The following is a 19,898-nucleotide window of genomic DNA, read 5'->3' as shown; positions in this document are numbered from 1 at the left end:
GGGAGCTGGCTTCAGGCACCAAGCCTGTTGGCAGAACAACTCTGTGTTACAAAGGTGTCTGCAAACAAGACTTGCAGATGACCCCAGCGCCTGGAGACACTCGGTCAAGGCTGTGTATCCACAGCAGTGATCAGCAGAGGAATGACCGCTGGGAGGAGCACAGAGAGAAGAAACGCCATGGGGCATCTGCAGCAGCACAATGAACACTTTCACCTGCCCCAGCTGCAACAAAACATGTCTTTCCTGTGTCTGTCTCTAAAGCCACAGCAGGTGTTGTAACGCCAGATGCAGAGTCTTCCATTGTCTCCCGAGACAGATGCCAACAACAACCATAGACACTACACTGCCATCTGGTTCCAAGACAGCTCAGACAGTCCTGCCAAGACAACAGTAGGAACCATTGCTCTTCCCTACCTCCTCCCTGTGTCTACACATCATGGGTGGTAAGCCTCCAGCCCTCAGGCCCATTTCTTACAGGCAGCAAGGAGGGGGGAAACAAAGAAGGCAGTAGAGGTTTAGGATCAGAGTGTTCCTTCTCCTAGATGGGCTACCTTTCCTTGTCAAGCTCCATCTGCTCCTCATTTCCCTCTATAGCATGTGCAGAAAGTGCCTTCTTGAACGTTGGGCCCCCTATTAGTCTCCTCCACTCAATCCACCAGAGCCTTTCTTTGCATGCAAGGGAAGTCCCTAACACACAAGGTTTGAGACCCATCGGCTATCCCATTATGTGGACTATGACAGCTATATTATCAAATTTAGTTTAACAGCTTTTTCACAAAGCCTCCAACGTTTTGGCACTGACCTCCTGCTTAGTACAGCACAATGACTTTTCTACAACCCTAAGCATTCAGGAAACAGATGCCACCATGCTGCAATCTTCCACGCTGCCTGCCAGTTAACTCTCAAAAGGAAGCAAATTGTGATTTGAAAAAAAAGCTAAGACACAACTGAAGGTAATCAAGTTGTACTCAGAGTAAATAAACATAAGTAAGTTAGAGCCTTTAATTTCAATGGAACTACACTGAGTAAAATCACCCAATGTTTGGAATTTGTCCTTAGTCTGGCCACATCAGTCTTTCACAGACCCAGGAATAATCAAAGGGATCTATTAATAAATGAAGGACGTTTGTTATGCAAACCCTACCTGCCCACAGACTGTCTCGCCAGAGTGGTGCAAGCTCTAGTTATCTCTTGCTTGGACTACTGCAATGCTAATGAAACAACCCCTATGTTGCAGACTTGAGTAAAATACCAACAAAAAGGAGGCAACACGTCGACCAATTCCACGGGCGAAATATATCTGTTTTTATCTTTGCAAAAGATAACAACATGCGAGACAGTGATCCAAGGTAATCATACTGTTTTGGTTTGCTCTTATGTGTACATATGTGTATGACTCCTGTTCCGCAGATTGCTTACAAACGCTAAGTTAAAAAACTGAAGAAGACCAAACCGAAACAGTATGATTACCTTGGATCACTGTCTTGCATGTTGTTATATTTTGCAAAGATAAAAATAGATATATTTCGCCCGTGGAATTGATCGACGTGTTGCCTCCTTTTTGTTGGACTACTGCAATGAGCTCTATGTGGGGCTACCTTTGAAGGTGACCCAGAAACTAAAACTAATCCAGAATGCGGCAGCTAGACTGGTGACTGGGAGCGGCTGCCGAGCCCACACAAAACTGGTCTCGAAAGACCTACATTGGCTCCCAGTACGTTTCCGAGCACAATTCAAAGTGTTGGTGCTGACCTTTAAAGCCCTAAACGGCCTAAGTCCAGTATACCTGAAGGAGCGTCTCCACCCCCATCGTTCTGCCCGGACACTGAGGTCCAGTGCCGAGGACCTTCTGGTGGTTGCCTCACTGTGAGAAGCCAAGTTACAGGGAACCAAGCAGAGGGCCTTCTCGGTAGTGGCACCCGCCCTGTGAAACACCCTCCCACCAGATGTCAAAGAAAAAAACAACTACCAGACTTTTAGAAGACATCTGAAGGCAGCCCTGTTTAGGCAAACTTTTAATGTTTAAAAGAATATTTTATTTTAATATTTTGTTGGAAGCCACCCAGAGTGGCTGGGAAAACCCATCCAGATGAATGGGGTATAAATAATAAATTATTATTATTATTATTATTATTAGTTATTGTTATTATGCACCACATCAGTCTTTCACATACCCAGGGATAATCATAAAAGGGATATATGAATAAATGGAGAAAGTTTGTTATGCACCTTGAGATATTTGTATAGGCTGGATTACAAATCAATTACTGAAATTTAAGAATGATACACCAATAGGTCAATTTCCAGAGAAAACAGGCCAATTTTTATTTAACTTATTAAGCATGTGAACACACATACTGTTTTTTCCGTGTTTAAGACGAGGTTTTTTTTTTTTACTAAATTACAATGCTTAAAATTTGGGGTCGTCTTATACATGGATAGTGCTGAGATGGGACATGTGACTGGTAGCTGCCGCAAGCAGGAGATTGTCGTCGGCATTAGGTGGGGTGAATGGTGGCTGCGGCAAGGTCTGCTGGCAATTTGCTGCTGCGGCAATTGGGCATGTGATTGTCGGCTGCTGGCGGTGAGCGGTCAAATGATTGTTGGCTTCGTGGATGCGTGTGACTGGCATTGGTAGTCAGGCGGGTGAGCGATTGTTGGCATTCCCTCAACAATCACCTTGAGCAGAGACATCACCTTCCTGACAAAGGCCCGTATAGATGAAGCTATGGTTTTCCCAGTAGTGATGTATGGAAGTGAGAGCTCGACCATAAAGAAGGCTGATCGCCGAAGAATTGATGCTTTTGAATTACGGTGCTGGAGGAGACTCTTGAGAGTCCCATGGACTGCAAGAAGATCATACCTATCCATTCTTAAGGAAATCAGCCCCGAGTGTTCACTGGAAGGACAGATCCTGAAGCTGAGGCTCCAATACTTTCGCCACCTCATGAGAAGAGAAGAATCATTGGAAAAGACCCTGATGTTGGGAAAGTTGGAGGGCACAAGGAGAAGGGGACAACAGAGGATGAGGTGGTGGACAGTGTTCTCGAAGCTACCAAAATAAGTCTGACCAAACTGCGGGAGGCAGTGGAAGACAAGAGAGCCTAGCGTGCTCTGGTCCATGGGTCATGAAGAGTCTTGCCTGTGCTTCTTAGATCATATTTTGGCTCATAAAAGGATTTAATTCTACACTGGGCACAGAAATATCGCCTCATAACTATAGACCAATTCAGTTCCATGCAGCTCTGGAGAAAGAGTGATTATGGAGATCATTTTGTCACTGAAAACACTGATTGTTCTATGCATTTTTGGCTTACGTCAGCATAATACTGTCAACAGTTGAACACAAATCTGTTCTTTCACTGAGACATTCTAGAAGGGAAAAAGCTATTGGTTATAAGAAGAGTCTTGCTGTGTTGTTGTTTTTCTTAAAAAAAAGAAACCAGGAAATAAATTGAAATACAGTAATATAATGCCTTTACAAAATCTGTTCCCTAGGTGGAGAATCAAGACAGTTTTAGAAAACCAAATCACCAGATGATGTTGAAGTTACAGTCCTTTATTTGCACAAACATTTTTTTTAAAAGCTTGATCAGAAAACCTATGAAAGAACTAAAGAACTTGAACCCCCAAAATAAGCTTTGTTCTATTCCATATCTATTATCTCCTTTCCTGGGGTATGTTCTCTTCAAGGTCTATGATAGCTTTCTCTAATCAAATTGCCATACTTGGGTAATGCTAATAAATGTTATGAACCCAGGTTTGGACAACAGGACAAGCCAAGGATTTTGGTTTGTTGGTTGCAGAGACAGTGGAAGTGGGGACTTCTGAGCAAGTTAAACATAAACCATGGTTTATTGTGACATGCCAAAGCAGACGGTTTAAGATGTCACACAACAGAGAACTGACAAAACAAACATTACAACTCTGCCTTGGTTGTACTTGCAGAATAAAGTAATGCTGAAGGAAGAATAGAAAGGCATTCATTACCCCTAAGTTTAGCAAAGTTCCCCAATACAATTAGGGTTACTTAAGGTCATTAAAGAAGGTCCTAAAATTTTCACAAACTTGAAAATGATCAAATATTAGATTATACGCATATAACCCAGGGCCAGCAACCATATACACCTAAGTGACAAAACCTTCCTATTCAAGGCCAGTGACCATCACTGGGTCCTCCTGACCTAGTTAAGGCATCAAATTTTACTTCAGTTACATTCACAAGCAGCACCAAAGTGCAAAATACATTTCTGCAAATAGAGAAGCTGAATAGCAATATTCAATGCAACTGTAACCCAGACTAGGAAGAAGCATGTAGCAAACTGCTTCCATTCTCATGTAGGCCAAGGACGGCCAATGTATTGTACAGGCAGGGTGTGTGTGTCTGTGTACAAGCACCCTTGAACAAAAGCAGGAGGGGCCATATTGCTCCCCAACTCATCAGAAAAGCCATGTAATAAACCTGGATCTGAGTGACTTTCTCTCATGCTATGTTGCTACTCAATTCCTGATTCAGCAGTCTCATGGCAAGGCCACTCCCCAAAGCATAGCACAATTCACATGTGCTGGGATGTGCACCAAAATGGACTAGATTGAGGCATGCTTATCGAAAAGGTGAAACACTATTGCCCCTCAGGGCAGAGTCAGGACAGGCAACACAGTGTCTCCTTTTCATAGTTTCAGCCTTGCATAAATTTGGGCTTTATCTTACTAGCCTAGCAAAAAAAAAATCATTCCAAGAAAGATCCTTTAGAACCACATGATTCTTGAGTAGTAAAGACTCATCAAGCCCACATTCTTTGTAATTAAAATACCCACACCCAGCTACAAATCCAAACTTGACTGCTCAGCTGGGCAAAAAGTAGTCATCATGATATGGCATCTTGTTACTTAACCACCTGAGAGCAAGGCTTTGAATTAACATTATGAAAACAGAGCAGCACGCTCTCAGTGGACGGGGTTTCCTGAATCTGCAAATCTAAGAACCGACTGCCCAAAAGGCAGAACAGCAGCTGTACTACAGAGCTGTGAGTGTATCCCCAGACAGAACAAGCAGCCTATGAGAAAGGTGCATTATTTTCAAGTTTTGTGTATTAGGAAGGTACTGTGTGAAGCTCTAAGAGATCCTGTACCTCAAAAAAACAACACCCCAAGAGTTTGTGAACCTCTACACTACAAAACTTGTCTTAACTACAGACATCATGAAACATTAAAGGATTAGCGCAGTGACACAAAACTAGCATATGCCATTTGCAACTGAGCTTTTACATCTGTAACCACTGCTGAAAACGACCTACACATTATTTTGAAATATTGGGCTCGTAGACCCGAAATATATATTAGCCTGAGTAAGTGGTGCGTTTTTGTTTTCAATTCACAACAAACTTCTGTGGCTAATGCAGATTAAAGATAAAATGAGGTTGGTTTTTGACAGGCTGGGGTAATAGACTAAAATAAGAAAGCCAACCACAAGAATGTATTATTTCCCAGCAAACTTTCCAAATGAAAAGTTTTATTTTAATGTCTCAAATAGCAGACTGATTAGGAAGGTAATTTATAGATGCCTTTTGGTAAGTAATTAAATACCTGAGAAGATAGCAATTTTAACACTACAATAATGATAGCACCTCCAGAATGTGTTCAGCAATTGTGAAATCACCAGTCACCGGGCTGCCCAAATATTTAATGATAACACAACGCAAGCACATTGGTGCCCTGAAAAAAGACACTGATACGCAAAAAGAAACTATGCCTATAATTTTTTTAATTAAAGGGGGGTACTCACTATATCGTATTACACTTCTGATGGAAAAGCCCCAGACAGATTATTACCTAACAGCTGAGTGAGCAGAGTTGCAGTTCAACTTCTAGGCTGAAAAAGAACTTTGTCATTTTGGCTAAGATTAATACACCACACAGGCCCTAGGGAGAGGCAGAGCTTTATCGGGAACTAGAAAGAGATCACAGGAGATAGTAAAATGAAGGGGTGGAGAGGCCAGAGGCAAGGTGGCGGGTGGAAGCATGCAGCAAGGCATGGACTGAAAAAAGAGGAACCCGGGAGAAGAGCTGGAAAGTGAGACTTCAGGAATAGCATAGAACGGACAGAGAAACAGGGGAAGAAGGCTCCAGCGAGACAAGGAACTTTTGAGAACATGACAAGCTGCATTGCACCATACCACAGACAACATTTCAAGTTGCAATCTCCAAGTTTCCACTTAGCTGACACATACATTTATCCTATCAGCAAAAAAAGAGAAGAGATGTATAACAGAGTTCTGAAGAAAGAATGACTGCTGGAGCTGGAGGAGAAAGTGCAAATGGTACCAAACCTCACAGTATAGCAGGCTTAGCAAGCGTCTGTCTCATCAACATTGCAAGTAGATGCATGAAAGTACAATTCGTCATCTACTACTTATTTTAAAAGAACACTGTTGGAAGAGGGCTGTTTTAAGTAAAGAATGAGCAGGGAAAGCCCTCCACCCTCCATCTGCAGTAACAGATTCCTCCCTCTCAAGCTATTTCCAGTTTGTTTCCACACTCTACCCTCACAAACATGGGTTCAGCACTGCACAGAGGGGGAAGCAGTTGGGGCTGGAAAGGAATGGAGAAGTGGCAGGCAGAGAAAGGCTAAAGCAGCCCTCACACTGCAGCTTTTTCCTAAACTGGCCCATCTCAAGCCGCTTTTTTCCCATTTTAAAGGTGATCAGGGCCTTGTTATGTATCCACATCCAATGGTAATTCGATCCTGACAAAACTACAACAACAAACAGTTATGAAGAAAAGGAAGTTTGCCTGTTGTGGCTTCTGGGACTGCAGTACTCAGCAACCTAGGAAGGGCAATGCAAGCCATCAGACAATGTGCGAAGGTGGTGAGATTAAATGTCACGTATTGATTTGAACCAGCCAGCCAACTGCTTGGCTGCAGGTTTCTAGGGGGAGTATTATTGCTGTGCTAGAAGACAAGATACGCAAGCAGGTAAACCAATACTGTACCATTTTTTGCTTCTGTGTTGCACCTCTGAGGAGAACCTGCAAGCCTTTCAACTTTCCTGGGAGTCCATATCAAAAATACCCAAGAATAGAAGAGCTCAGTCAAGAATAGAATCCAAATGGATCTTCTCAATTTTGCACCCCCTTCGCTTGGCGCTCTGTGCAAGGCAACAGCCTGAACCACCCTCAATCTGGAGCTGCCCCCCACATACCAAGCTGCCTTATATGGAGTCAAACGACTAAACTCCCCAGCAGCAATGGCTCCCCAGGGATGAAGATGGGAGCTTGGCCCACACTCAATACTGTACCAGCTTCTGAACCTGAGCTGAAGCGCTCTGCATGGAAAGCAGGCACTCCATCCACAGAACCTGGTTTACAGCGCAGGACCACGGGGTGCAAAAACTGTGCCTCTCCCCTCTTCCTCAAAGTAGTTAAGAAGCCACCTGCCCACACGACCAGCGCAGTTGCAATGGGGGCAGCAAAGCAAGGCTTGAGGATAGAGTGCGAGAGGCAGGGGGCGTCCCAAATGGTAGGGTCTCGTCGCGGGAAGAATCCAGCCGCTGGTGGGGGCCGTTACAGCAGAACAGACCCGACCCATATTTTTTTGGGGGGGGTAGTCACTGGCAGAGAGCCAAAGGGACCCAAAGCAAACATCTTGAGTTTCTTGTCCATGGTCTCTCGGGGGGTATGCTGACCCCCCTCCTTGCCAAGGGAGCCTAGGGGCGCCTCTGCGTGGCCCCGACAGAGGCGAGGCGCCTCTGGAACGGGCTGCCTCATGAAGCGCTGCCGCCTCGGACGGAGCCCGGCTGTGGCCCCTGCTGCGGCCAGGAGCCTCCCGCCTCTCCGGGAGAAGCGCGCCCTGGGGCCGCTCCGGGAGCCTGACGCCCTCGGCCCCGACGCCCTGCGCCGAGTCCCTGCTCACCTGTCCTCCGAGACGCTGAGGAAGCCGTCCTCCTTGGGCACCAGGGCCGCCATGGTCACGGCGTGGTCCGGAGAGCCGTCCACCTGGCCGAGCAGCAGTGGCCGGCGGCGGAGCGGGGACGAAGGAAGTGCCGGCGCCGCCATAAGAGGACCAAAGGGCGTAGAAAGCCAAGCCGGATTCCTCCCGCAGATGCAGCTGCTTCGGGAACCAGGAGCCTCCCCTACACCGACCAACGCCACGCATGCGCGCTGCGACGGAGGCGGAGGACGCAGAGGGGAGGGGCGGCGCCCAAGGGAGGCGGGGCTAAGGGCTTTTCAACGCCACCACCGGCTCCCGAGCGCCTCTTTGAAGCACATTTCGAGTCCGTTTCTCCCGCTTAAAGAATTCCGGGTGCTGCTGCTGAGAATTGTAGCTCCTCCCCTCTTCGCCCGAGTTCTCCGTTGCAGCGCGCATGCGTGGCCGGGCCGGACCGGGTCGGCTCCTGGTTCCCGAAGCAGCAGCATCTGCGGGAGGAATCCAGCTTGGCTCTCTCCGCCCCTTGGTCCCCCTATGGCAGTGGCAGTGAGGGCCAAACTTGGCCCTCCAGCTGCTTTGGGACTACAACTCCCATCATCCCTAGCTAACAGGACCAGTAGTCAGGGATGATGGGAATTGTAGTCCCAAAACAGCTGGAGGGCCAAGTTTGGCCATCACTGCCCTATGGTGTCCCCGGCGCTTCCCTCTTCCCCGCTCCTGCTGGGCCAGGTGGAGTCTGGCTCTCCGAACCCCGCCGTTACCCGGGCGGCTCTGGTGTTTCCTCGTCGTCTCGGAGGAAGGTGAGCCGGAGGGACGGGGCGCACGCAGGGCAAAAGCGGCCCCAGGGGAGGCGCGCTTCTCCCGGGACACGCTCCAGGGAGCCCGAGGGGGACGGAGACTCCGTCAGAGGCAGCGCTTCAGAGGCGGCTTCCAGGGGCGCCACCTCGGCCGGGGGAGGGTGGGCTGTCTTGGCTCCCTTGGCCAGGACACCTGGGATCAGCATCGCCCCCCCCCCCCCCGACCATGGGCAAGACACTCAAGATGTTGGCTTTGGGCCCTCTTTGGCTCTCTCCCCGCCCTCCCAGTCAGAGGGGTCTGGTCTGTTCTGCTGCCCCCCGGCTGTTGTAACGGCCCCCACCAACGGCTGGATTCTTCCCCATTCTAAAGCGCTGCTTTGGTGCCTTCCTTGCAACTGCAGATTTTGAGGTTCATGGGAACTTCAGGGGAAAGAAGCAGTAACTTTGCGTGAGAGGAAGTCTGTTCTGGATACAACTCTTAAGGTACTTTTGATTTATGACCTTCTGAAACTGGCAAAAGTAATTCCCTATTGAGAATCAGGAGCTTTGATCCTGCCTGGGATACCAATCCTCCCTTACCAATATTGTTTGGTGTATTTTCTCTGCATCTTGAAGTTGTGCTTAGCTCTAATTTATTTTCCTACACACCATCCCATCTGCCCCTGTCTCCCACACTGTAATAAAGCTGCCTTGATTTTCCTTTGAACAGTAAAGGTCTTATGTTCAACAATATGTTCGTTTTCAGCTCCGTGTTCGTGCATGTGCATTAACCCAGAAACAAGGAGGCTGTCTGTCGGTCTAGATAACGGCACAATCTCAGTAAGTACACATGATAAGATTTCTAGTTAAGATGTGCCCCCATCCACTCCCAAAGCAGGCCTATGTGTTCTGAGAATTTCTTTTTGAGCATTTGATTAAATGGCAGATGAATGGAGCTGAAATCTATGGTACAGGAAATGGCAAGTTGCAAGCAGATTTTATTCCTGCATTCAGTAGCACTCACATAACTAGGGGACCTTGATCAGGGGGCTTGGATCCCATGGACAGCATTTCTATAATCATGAGTAAGACATTTAAATATTAATTTATTTTATTTATTAAATTTCTGTACTGTCCTGCATCTGAAGATCACAAGGCGGTTTACAGTATATCAAGGGTGGTGTTCTGAGAAAACTCCTGATTTTTTTCATACTCTATTTACTAGGTATATGGATTTGTACAGTGCCAAGAGTTCAGAGATAGGTTTGTGCAAAGAATTAGAAGCCTGCCCCGTGGACGGAAATTCCTAGCTGAAGCACTGTTCAGTAATGCTAGTTTTCTTTTCTTTTTTTAATTTTAAAATAATCTTTATTGAAATTCCGATCAAAAGCATACAACTAAAATACATACAAACAATAAATCATAAAGTATATAACCAAAGAAATTATACATTTCATGTCTCCTAACATACTGCTAACATTTACTAATAAGGATCTAAATCAAATACCTAATACAATTCATCTTGTCATAACCATGAACGATGTAATAACCTCTTTTAATTACGAATGATTCTTACCTATATTGACTTCCACTTGTCTTCCTCCCAGGTTAATCTTTTTACCCACCATTGTACTGCTTTCTTTTACTTTTCATCTTGGGATCTTTACAGAATATTGGAAATAAACCCAAGCTTTGTTACGGTAGATAGTCTCCAAATTTTTCCCAATTATTTTTGAATACTCCCCCCCTCTAATTGAATTTGTTAATTTGGCCAGTTCAATATAACTGATCACCTTTTCTTCCCATTCTCTGATAGTAGGGATTTCTTTTTTCCAATTTTTGGCAATTAGAATCCTCGCCGCTGCCACTGCGTAGAGGAATACCTTTTTCATCTTGTTTACTTATATCTTCCTCTACCATTCCCAGTAGAAAAGACTCCGGTTTTTTTTAAAATATTTTATTTGAATATTATTTTTAATTCCTCTAATATTTCCTTCCAAAATGGTTTTATTTTTTCACAATGCCACCAAATATGAATAAAGGTCCCCACCTCCTTATGACATCTCCAGCAGCAATTGTCCTTGGTCTTATACATTTTATGGATCTTCACTGGCGTCAAATACCATTTATAAAACATCTTAATCATGTTTTCTCTAATTCCTTCTGACGCTGTAAACCTCCATGATGTTTTCCATAATCTCTCCCATTTTTCCATTTGTATAGATTTCCCCAAGTCAATTGCCCATTTTATCATTGTCTCTTTCACCATTTCATCCTTTACCTCCCACTCCAAAAGTGTATTGTACATTTTGGAGATAATTTTCCGGTTACTTTGTAATAAATTTATATCCAATAAGGAGGGTTCAATTCTAAATCCTTTCTTTTTATCTTCATTAAATCTACTGCAAATTTGGTGATATTGGAGCCATCCTGTTAGATACTGTTTAATATCTTCAAAAAATTTACTTTAAATTCTCCCTGATTTCCCTCTATTAGATCTTTATATTTTTCCCAATTTCCATCCGAATTTAATTTCTTTGTTGTAATTATCTTTACTGGTGATAACCATTTTGGAGTTTTGGGTTCCAATAAACGTCTATGTTTCTCCCACACTTTCAATATTGATTTCTTGATAATATGTGTATTGAAGCCTGCCCCGTGGACAGAAATTCCTAGCTGTAGCACTGTTCAGTAATGGTTCTGTAATTCTGTAATGCTAGTTTTCAAAGGCGCTGTTAAGAGTTGGAGAAAGTGCAAGCTCTTCAACTTCCATTCTTGCCAGCTCATTTATTGTGAGCTGCGTCTTCTTGCCAGGGTTAGGAATGCTCATCCATTGCCATCCTTCCTGTTGCACAAATCTGAGGGCCAGTAATGTGGGGTTTTTCCTATGCAGATTAGGGCAATTTACATAGGATAATTTACACAATAAAACTTGCTGGTGCCTTAGAGGAGTGGGAAGCCTTTGGCAATCCAGATGTTGCCAAAATACTTCTCCCATCAACCCTAGCCAGCTTGGCTAAATAGAAACATCTAGTAGGCCAGAGGTTCCCCATCCCTGCCCTAGAGAGTGATCTTATTTAGTGTGTCTATTTTACTAGTTTTTAATAAGCAAAACTGAATGGTGAAATTGCTAAGCTTGCCTAATGCAGTATTTGCAGTTTGCATCCATTCATTGTTACTAATGAACTTGTGAAACCAAAATCTTTCCATGGGGAAAAATTAAGCACTAGACATCGCTGCTGAAGGGCACGTTTTTCTCCTCATCTTGAGGCTGGTAGTGCTAGCTGTCCTTTTGTTCATGGGCTACTTTCAGTTGGGAATATCAAAATATATCCAGAAGGCGCTGTGTAGCTGCGTCTTCACTTTTGCTTTCTGTTCCCCCTTACCTAAGGCCCCTGTAGCTGCCACATGGGCATTTTCCTGCCTCTGACCTTTTGCTTGTGTGCGGCAGACTACACTGAGTTAGAGGAAAACGGAAATGACCTCCTGACCTATTTTGCCGCAGTCCTCGCAAATAATGAGGCATTTAGCAGTACAGTGCTACCTTGGTTTAAGTACACAATTGGTTCCGGAAGTCTGTACTTAACCTGAAGCGTACTTAACCTGAGACGAACTTTCCCATTGAAAGTAATGGAAAGTGGATTAATCCGTTCCAGATAGGTCCGCGGAGTACTCAACCTGAAGCTTACTTAACCCGAAGTATGAGTGTAATTGGTTCTGGAAGTCAGTACTTAACCTGAAGCGAACTTAACCTGAAACAAACTTTCCCATTGAAAGTAATGGAAAGTGGATTAATCCGTTCCAGACAGGTCCGTGGAGTACTTAAACTGAAAGTACTCAAACCGAAGCGTACTTAAACCGAGGTATGACTGTACTTGCAAACACCAGGGTAGGGAATAGTGGAGAAATGTAGGAGAGTTTGAAGTTATCTGACCCCGGAGCTGTCTGAAGGCAATCCTGTACAGGGAAGGGTTTTTTAAAAAAAAATGTTTAATGATTTTTATATATATGGTGGAAGCTGTCCAGAGTGACTGGGGCAACCCAGTAAGATGTGTGGGGTATAAATAGGGAAATTATCATTATGGAATGGAAAGTCCCTATTTTCATCAGATAAATGTTGGAGGGTACGATTTTTAAACAATTAACATGTTAAAACTACCATTATAAACCTTTAAAACATCAAAACAAAAACAAAAAACTTCAGCCCGTTAAATTTCCTAAAACTGTTATCTCAGAAAGCCACCAAGGAGGGGCCAGTAGGGGAGGGTACTCTCAAGGCAGAGATACTGAAACCACCTGCACCAAATCCCAGATTTCAAATGAAGTATAAAAACGAATGTGCCGCGGGAACTTTTGTTGCCGAGGACTGTGTAGGCTGAATCCTGATGTTCACAGTGCCATTTCCTGTGTGCACTCACTGTTTTCAGTGCTGGGTTTTTAATCCTTGTTCAATGGACATACAGAATGCCTATGTATCCTGTTCTAAAATCCAACTGTTTGATATGGTTTCTCAAACGGATTGGAGTCCTTAAGCCTCAAGTCAAGGTGTGAACAACAGTTGCATAAGGCAAAGACATCCCTGGCCTGTCAATGTCCCCATGTGCAAGCGCAAACAGAAACATATCTGACATTAAGGAAACCATGCTGATGTGAACAGCTAGTGGGAAAGAGCTGTGAAACACACTGGGGTGGATGGGGAACCTTGACTGAACTCTCAGACATTAAGGTTTAAACACCCTAATACTTGGGGGTAACCAATGTGGTGCCTTCCAGATGTTAGTGGAGGAAAACTCCTTTAATCCCTGACCATTGGCCATGATGGCTGGAACTGCTGGGAGTTGTGTAGCCCAGCAAGATGTGGCAGCCATTGTGCACAAGTTCCAGAGGTGTCTACTGGATCATGTGTGTGGCATTTTTAATGATGTGTGAATGACACAACTCTTCTCTTTGTCTCCCTCACTGTGCCACACACATTTTAAAAAACTTTCTTGATGTACCACCCAAGCATGGGATTGCTCTTAGAGCCCCCCAACACGTGGCAAACTTGAGTAAAGCTAGCTCTCCCCTTTCTTGACAGCAGTGTCATGTTCCTTATACCACAATCTCAAGCATGCTCACTAAGAACTAATTTCTACTGGGGCCAGAAAAGGTTACAGTACTCCCAAGTAGAGCCATTTAGGAGGCTCAGGCCCACAGGTCCACTTTCGTGCGCAGAAGGCTTCTTTCTGTGTGAGAAAAGACAAAAAGGACATTGTGTCTATGTATGTATTTATTTACACAGGACTTTTGTCTATATAATTCTAAGCACCATATCATGGGTTCCCTGGTGGTCCCCCATCTGGGCACCTCAGCAGACCGGCCAAGTATCCCTATTTTCAAGGGACAGTCCTAGGTTTACAGAAGCCATCCCATTTTCATGGGAGAAATGTTGGATTGTATAAGACAGGAATAGGAGATAGCTAGTGCTCAGTAGGTGCAGGAACAACTACAGCTGGAATCCAAAGGAATGGGCACATTTTGCATATTTATAAAAAGTGGAACATGGAAGAAAAGTCATATGAGAAAACTTAGTACAGTAGTGTCACTTAATAGGAGCAGTGCTTGTGGCTGCTAGTTTTCTCAGGGCCCAGGTTGTTGGGTCACGAGTTTCATTGTGACACCTCCCTCTGCTGGCTCATTGGTACCAGAGCTCTAGAAGGCCTGGGGATCTCCTATGCTTGGATCATTCTGTGCTTGTGAGAGAAGGGGGAAGACATGTAAGTAGGATTTCTTTCAGCATCTAAATTCTTTGATGATAGAGAATTCATCTAGCATAGAGGTGTTAGAGAGCACTAACTGTGAGACCCATTTCCTCTTTCTTTTCTAGGCTTTCCAGACTCAGAAAAGTGTTTTCCTGACTGGGGAGAAAGAATAGAATTTTCCCTCTCCCAGAGACCTCCCCCTTGCCCACCCCCTCACCCTCGGCATCCCCCTCTGGACCCCTTTTTGAGAGGACACAAAAGGTAAGACAAGTTCAGCATATAGATGTTGATTTCAGAATAATATTAGTCCCTAAGGCAGTGTTTCTCAACCAGTGTGCCTCCAGATGTTTTGGGACTACAACTCCCATCATTCCTGACCACTGGTCTTGCTAGCTAGGGATGATGGGAGTTGTAGTCCCAAAACATCTGGAGGCACACTGGTTGAGAAACACTGCCCTAAGGTCTCTCTGTAACTGAGGCCAATTTTGAGGTTCAGAAAAATAAACATATCACATGTGGCTCTGTTTCCCTGTAGGTTCTGCACACCTCCTCCCTTCCTCATGTGGAGAAAGATGGCGGAAGAGCTCCTTCATTGGAGGAGCTCAAGAAAGCCCCAAGACAACATGAAGGTATTTCCAAGAATATTTTCACTGTATATAAGAAAGTCTCTCTAACTGCCAGCCTTCTCTTCTTTTCCTTTCAGAAGAGCTCATCGTTGAAGATCTAGAGGAAGGGTCAGCAACGTTTTTCATCCCTCAGACCATGTGGTCTCTGTCTGAGGCCTATTTTGAGGTTTAGATAAATAATCTTATCGCATGTGGCCCTTTGTTTCCCTGTAGAGCTGCCCCTCTGATGGAGAACAAAAGGAAACATGAAGGTAATGCTTATTTCCATGTCCATGTTCAGAAACTTCCTGCTGTGGTCCAACAGCTTGAGAAGAAAATAAGAGCTCCACCACGGAATGAACCTCGCCATATCCCCAGTGAGCGTATCTCTTTCTTTGGGCACAAGGGAGAACAGTGGCCCAACTGCAGCATGCTCTGAGATACAGCACTCATGGTAAGGCAACCTTCTGAGAAACAGCTTTTCGGTGAGCAGTGCATGCTGTTGTGAACTTCACCTTACAGCTGTCCAAGAAATCCTGTCCTGGGGAAAAGCATATAAAAACAAAACAAATCATACTTACTTGTGAGTATGCTTCACAAGGATGCTCTTTCCATGCTCTTTACTTCAATGGGCTTTACATGTGCATGCTACACCTTGAAAGTACATTAATATTTCCCTCAAAGGATTCTGGGCACTGTAGTTTACTCCTCACATAGTTGCCATTCCCAGCAACCCTTAACAAGATTCTGTAAATGCACATGGAGCCATGTATTGGTGTGTACACTTTGGCTCTTTGTTGAAATCAGTTAGTCACAGCTAAGTCTCATTGATATATGTAAGTGTGGCTAATTTACAGCATAATCCCATACATGTCTACTCAGAAGCAAGTCCTGTTAACTTCAATGGGGGTTGCTCCCAAATAAAGTGGGTACAGGATTGCAGATCCTGCCCCCCAACATAAATCCTGGCTCTCCCCATGAGCAGGAGGTCCGAAGGGTGCATTAGATATTTAGGAGGAACACTACATCATTTCAAACTATTATTCATTCCCTGAAATAAGTCTTCTAACTTTAGTTAGCCTAACTGGACTGCAGCTCAGATAAATGAATGGTTTCCCACAAGCACTGGAGGTAAAGTGACAATGCAGAACTTTAGCCCCAGGACTTTGAGATGTAAACTTTACTAAACAGACTGCAGGACACCTTCTTTCTGGAACCCAGGTTGATAAGAAGCACATGGGGAGACATTGCAAGAAAAGGGAAGAGCTGCTATTACGGTAGGAACATGAGAAGCTGCCTTTACTGAGTCAGACCATTGGTCCATTTAGCTCAGTATTGTCTGCACTGGTCGGCAGCCCCTTTCCATGGTTCTAGGCAGGATTCTCTCCCACCTGGAGATGTCAGGGGCTGAACCTGGGAGCTTCCGAATGCAAGCAGATGCTGTTCTGCTGACCTTTCCTTTTTATTATTTGAACTATTTATATAATCAGGTTCTTGGACCGTTAACAAGGATAAAAACACACGAAAAAATTACATATAAGGAATGCTCAAAGTTCGAAAGGGAATTGCTTATATATATATATATGTACCCTTTCCCCCATCACCTTACCAAATAAATTGATTGTATTTCCCTTTTCACAGCAGGTTAAGAGGAATGCCCATACAAAACCATTTTCTTCCTTTTATTATTGCTGCTGTTAATTAAATTTTTATACCACCCTTAATCTGTATTTCTCAGGGTGGTTCCTTGATTAGCAGTTCCTCATTCTATTAACCCAGTTATATAGTTATATAATTTTTGTCTAGAAGTGAAGGCTGCTAATGAACATCTTTCCCATTCCCACTTTCCATATGTGACTGACTTTCATTAATCATCTCTACATCCCCTCCCCACCCTGTTCTATACAAATAATTAAATTTAAGTTACATCAGTATGAGCATTTATAAAATGAAGTTGAAGAAACCAATAATAATTTCTTCTTCTTTTTTACAGGTTCAGCCCTGTTTATAGGAAGACTTACAAATCCTATAGAGTAAACTTGTCCTATCCACGTTTCCATGTATCTGCATTCCCATAAAATCATAAAGCATTAATAGGACGCTTTAAGTCTTGTGACTATCAAGAGGAAGTTATGTGAAACTTATGACTGTAAATAAAAAGATGCTTTTTGCCATTTCTGTGGTGGTTCTCTTCTGTTATAGCAGTTATAAACTTCTGAAAAATGCCTTTGGGCTCTTGCATTCGAATCCTACTTGTGGGTTTCCCACAGGCATTTGGTTGGCTGCATTTGTTCTTGGGAATGACAAAACTCCTCCTTCCACCTTAGAGATATATGAAAGAGAGAGAGAGAGCTCTATATAAGTGCACACTTCCGGTTCTGATCAGAAACTTCCAAATGCAAGTTAAGAATGGTAAGGAAACATGGGAGAAATGCCAATAAATCAGGGGAGGTTTACAATCTCTTTCTGCATTGCTCTACACTGCACTGCGGTGATATACAGAGTGATGTTCACGACAAGAGCCTGCTTCCGCTCTGGTTGCTTGAATGGAATTGTGAAGATTCTTATTTTCAGAAAATGATTTTACATGTTCCCTCCCTGCTGCCACAAAGTTCCTGCATTGCAGGGGGTTGGACTAGATGACCCTGGGGTACCTTCCAATTCTACAGTTCTATGATTCATTGCTGCATCTTCTTGTATTGCACCTCCACTTACTGTGAGGTATTTCAGTGAAGTTATACCAGGACTGCTCTCCCCTGGGAGCTTCCTTATACACTTAAGGCACCAGATGAAAACATTTCTCTTTGAAGGGCTTTGCGAAGGAATTCTCAAAGTTTGAAAGGGAATTACTGAAAAATAATGAGAAACTTATCAAAAATGTACAAACTATTGTTGGAATGGGAGACGAAAGATGAATAAGTTAAAGCTGTAATGATACACTGGGCAAAAGAGATAGGTTATACTATTCCGCCTGAATCATGGGGAAAGCTGTGGAAAGAGAATCTAAAGCTCACGGCCTATAGTTCACGAAAAGAAAATTTTATGAAAATGATGTACCGATGGTATTTCACTCCAGCAAAGCTGGCTAAGATATATAAAAATTTGGATTAGATATGTATATAAAAAAGGAAAAATGTTATTTTGAAAATTGAAAAAGAAAATATTTAAAAAAAACTTCAGCCAGGCCTTTGGCTGACCAACATCCTATATCCCTTGGAGGTAGGGGGTTATTGTTTTGTTCTACTTTTGTTTTTCTTACACATTTTGTGTTTTAATATTGTATTTTTATGCTGTTACCTGTCCAGAGATCTTCTGACAAAGGGCAGAATACACCTTTAATTCTCTGTTGTGCAATAGTTCAGTGTGTCTGTTAACCAGAAGCCTGGTGGTTCCCAGGACAGGATCCCTGTATTGCAAGGGGTTGGACTAGAGGACCCTGGGGGGTCCCTTCCAACTCTCCAAACTCTCAAAGAACTGTGCAACTGACTTAAGTGCATAATGTACTTAGACTAGGGTCTGTGTGATCACAAACAAGGGTTTCTGTAGCAGAATGGAAAATACAGGTAGATTGTGACTGTATTGTGATGCTTTTTATTTAGCAGAACCTCAGGGGGAGAGGCGAGAGACAAAGCACAAAGCATGGCAACTCCAAGGGGTTGGTGGGAATCCTTTAGTCCAACAAACAAATTCTCCTTTTAAAATTCAAACCCCAGTTCAAGACTGACTGTGCTACATACAACATTCTGCCTATTTATTCACATTATTTATTTCCTTCTTGAATTTTTATACATCTTACAGTGTGCGTGAATTAGATTGGTCCTGGTTGTTTGATGCTATCCTGCCAGCTACAGCAATGGCTTACCTCTCCATTTTAGGGAATCCACTTTTGCCATTTTCAGAATGTTATACAGTACTGTGTTCTTTAAAAAGACGTATATCAGAAGAACCTCTGAGTTGTATCCAGAATAAACTTATGCAAAGTTACTGCTTCTTTCCCCTGTAGTTCCCATGAACCCCCAAAATCTGCAGTTGCAAGAGGGGCACCAAAGCAGCGCTTAAGGATGGGGAAGAATCCAGCCGTTGGTGGGGGGCGTTACAACAGCCGCCCCGGGGGGGGGGGCAGCAGAACAGACCCGAGTCCTCTGGCCACGGGGGGGGGGGGGGAGAGCCAAAGGGGGCCCAAAGCCAACATCTTGAGTGTCTTGTCCATGGTCTCTCCGGGGGGGGGGGCGATGCTGATCGGCCAAGGGAGCCAAGACAGCCCTCCCTCCCCCGGCCGAGGAGGCGCCCCTGGAAGAACGGGATGCCTCAGAAAGCGCCGCCGCCCGCCGCCTCGGACAGGGTCTCCGTCCCTCTGCGCTTGCCGGGCCTCCCCGGGAGGGTGGCGCCCTCGGCCCCCTCTCGCCCGGCCTGCGCCACGTCCCTCCAGCTCACCTTCCGCCGGGGGCGAGGGAAGAAGCGCCGCCGCCGCCGCCGCCAGGGGGGACCAAGGGGCGGAGAGAGCCGAGTCCTCCCGGAGCCGGCCAGGCCCCGCCCGACCACGCATGCTCGGACGGAGGAGGCGGGCCCAGCGAGAGAGGGCGGGGGCAGAGGGAGGCGGGGCTAAGGGCTTTCCAACGCCACCACCGGCTCCCGAGCGCCTCTCGGAAGCACATTGGGAATCCGTTTCTTCCGCTTAAAGAATTCTGGGCGCTGCTGCTGGGAATTGAGGGGTACACTACAATGCCCATAATTCGTTGAGACAAAGAATGTGCTCCCAATGTGCTTTAAGAATACGTACAGTGTTTATGCAGTCTATTCACACAGTTCCCTTTTCACACACCTCCTTTACTGTCCTAAAAAAAATAAA

The 19,898-nt window shown here is 44.7% G+C and overlaps 1 protein-coding gene and 2 long non-coding RNA genes across 8 annotated transcripts in view; 1 reads left to right on the top strand and 2 right to left on the bottom strand.

The window, feature by feature from the left end:
- WDFY2 (WD repeat and FYVE domain containing 2) overlaps nt 1-8,164 on the bottom strand; it is a 41,402-nt gene extending 33,238 nt beyond the window's left edge. For both annotated transcript variants that reach the window (XM_088667159.1, XM_060272374.2), the window contains exon 1: nt 7,913-8,164. Coding sequence is in view for 1 of the 2 variants with exons in the window: in XM_060272374.2 (XP_060128357.1) it covers nt 7,913-8,055 (143 nt within the window). In the remaining variant the exon portion in view is untranslated. The remainder of the gene's footprint in view (nt 1-7,912) is intronic.
- Nucleotides 8,165-8,351: 187 nt separating this feature from the next.
- Nucleotides 8,352-17,223, top strand: LOC132591876 (uncharacterized). Of its 4 annotated transcripts, XR_015949292.1 has the most exons (8): nt 8,352-8,727; nt 9,126-9,207; nt 9,470-9,543; nt 14,570-14,705; nt 14,980-15,073; nt 15,148-15,236; nt 15,351-15,503; nt 17,043-17,223. It is a non-coding gene; the product is annotated as an uncharacterized LOC132591876 (long non-coding RNA). The 4 variants fall into 4 exon arrangements; XR_015949291.1 differs by lacking the exon at nt 15,148-15,236; XR_015949290.1 differs by lacking the exon at nt 15,148-15,236 and having other exon boundaries at nt 15,284-15,503.
- LOC148686154 (uncharacterized) lies at nt 13,955-19,603 on the bottom strand. 2 transcript variants are annotated; one of them, XR_015949296.1, is made up of 2 exons: nt 19,484-19,603; nt 13,955-15,590 (listed from the first exon to the last, which is right to left on the bottom strand). It is a non-coding gene; the product is annotated as an uncharacterized LOC148686154 (long non-coding RNA). The 2 variants fall into 2 exon arrangements; XR_015949295.1 differs by having other exon boundaries at nt 15,074-15,590; nt 18,912-19,532.
- Between the last annotated feature and the right edge of the window lie 295 nt (nt 19,604-19,898).

The sequence above is a fragment of the Zootoca vivipara genome, chromosome 3 (genome assembly GCF_965207765.1).
Source record: "Zootoca vivipara chromosome 3, rZooViv2.hap1.1, whole genome shotgun sequence".
NCBI lineage: Eukaryota > Metazoa > Chordata > Lepidosauria > Squamata > Lacertidae > Zootoca > Zootoca vivipara.
The sequence above is the reverse complement of the archived record's forward strand: the minus strand, read 5'-3'. Positions and strand labels throughout refer to the sequence as shown.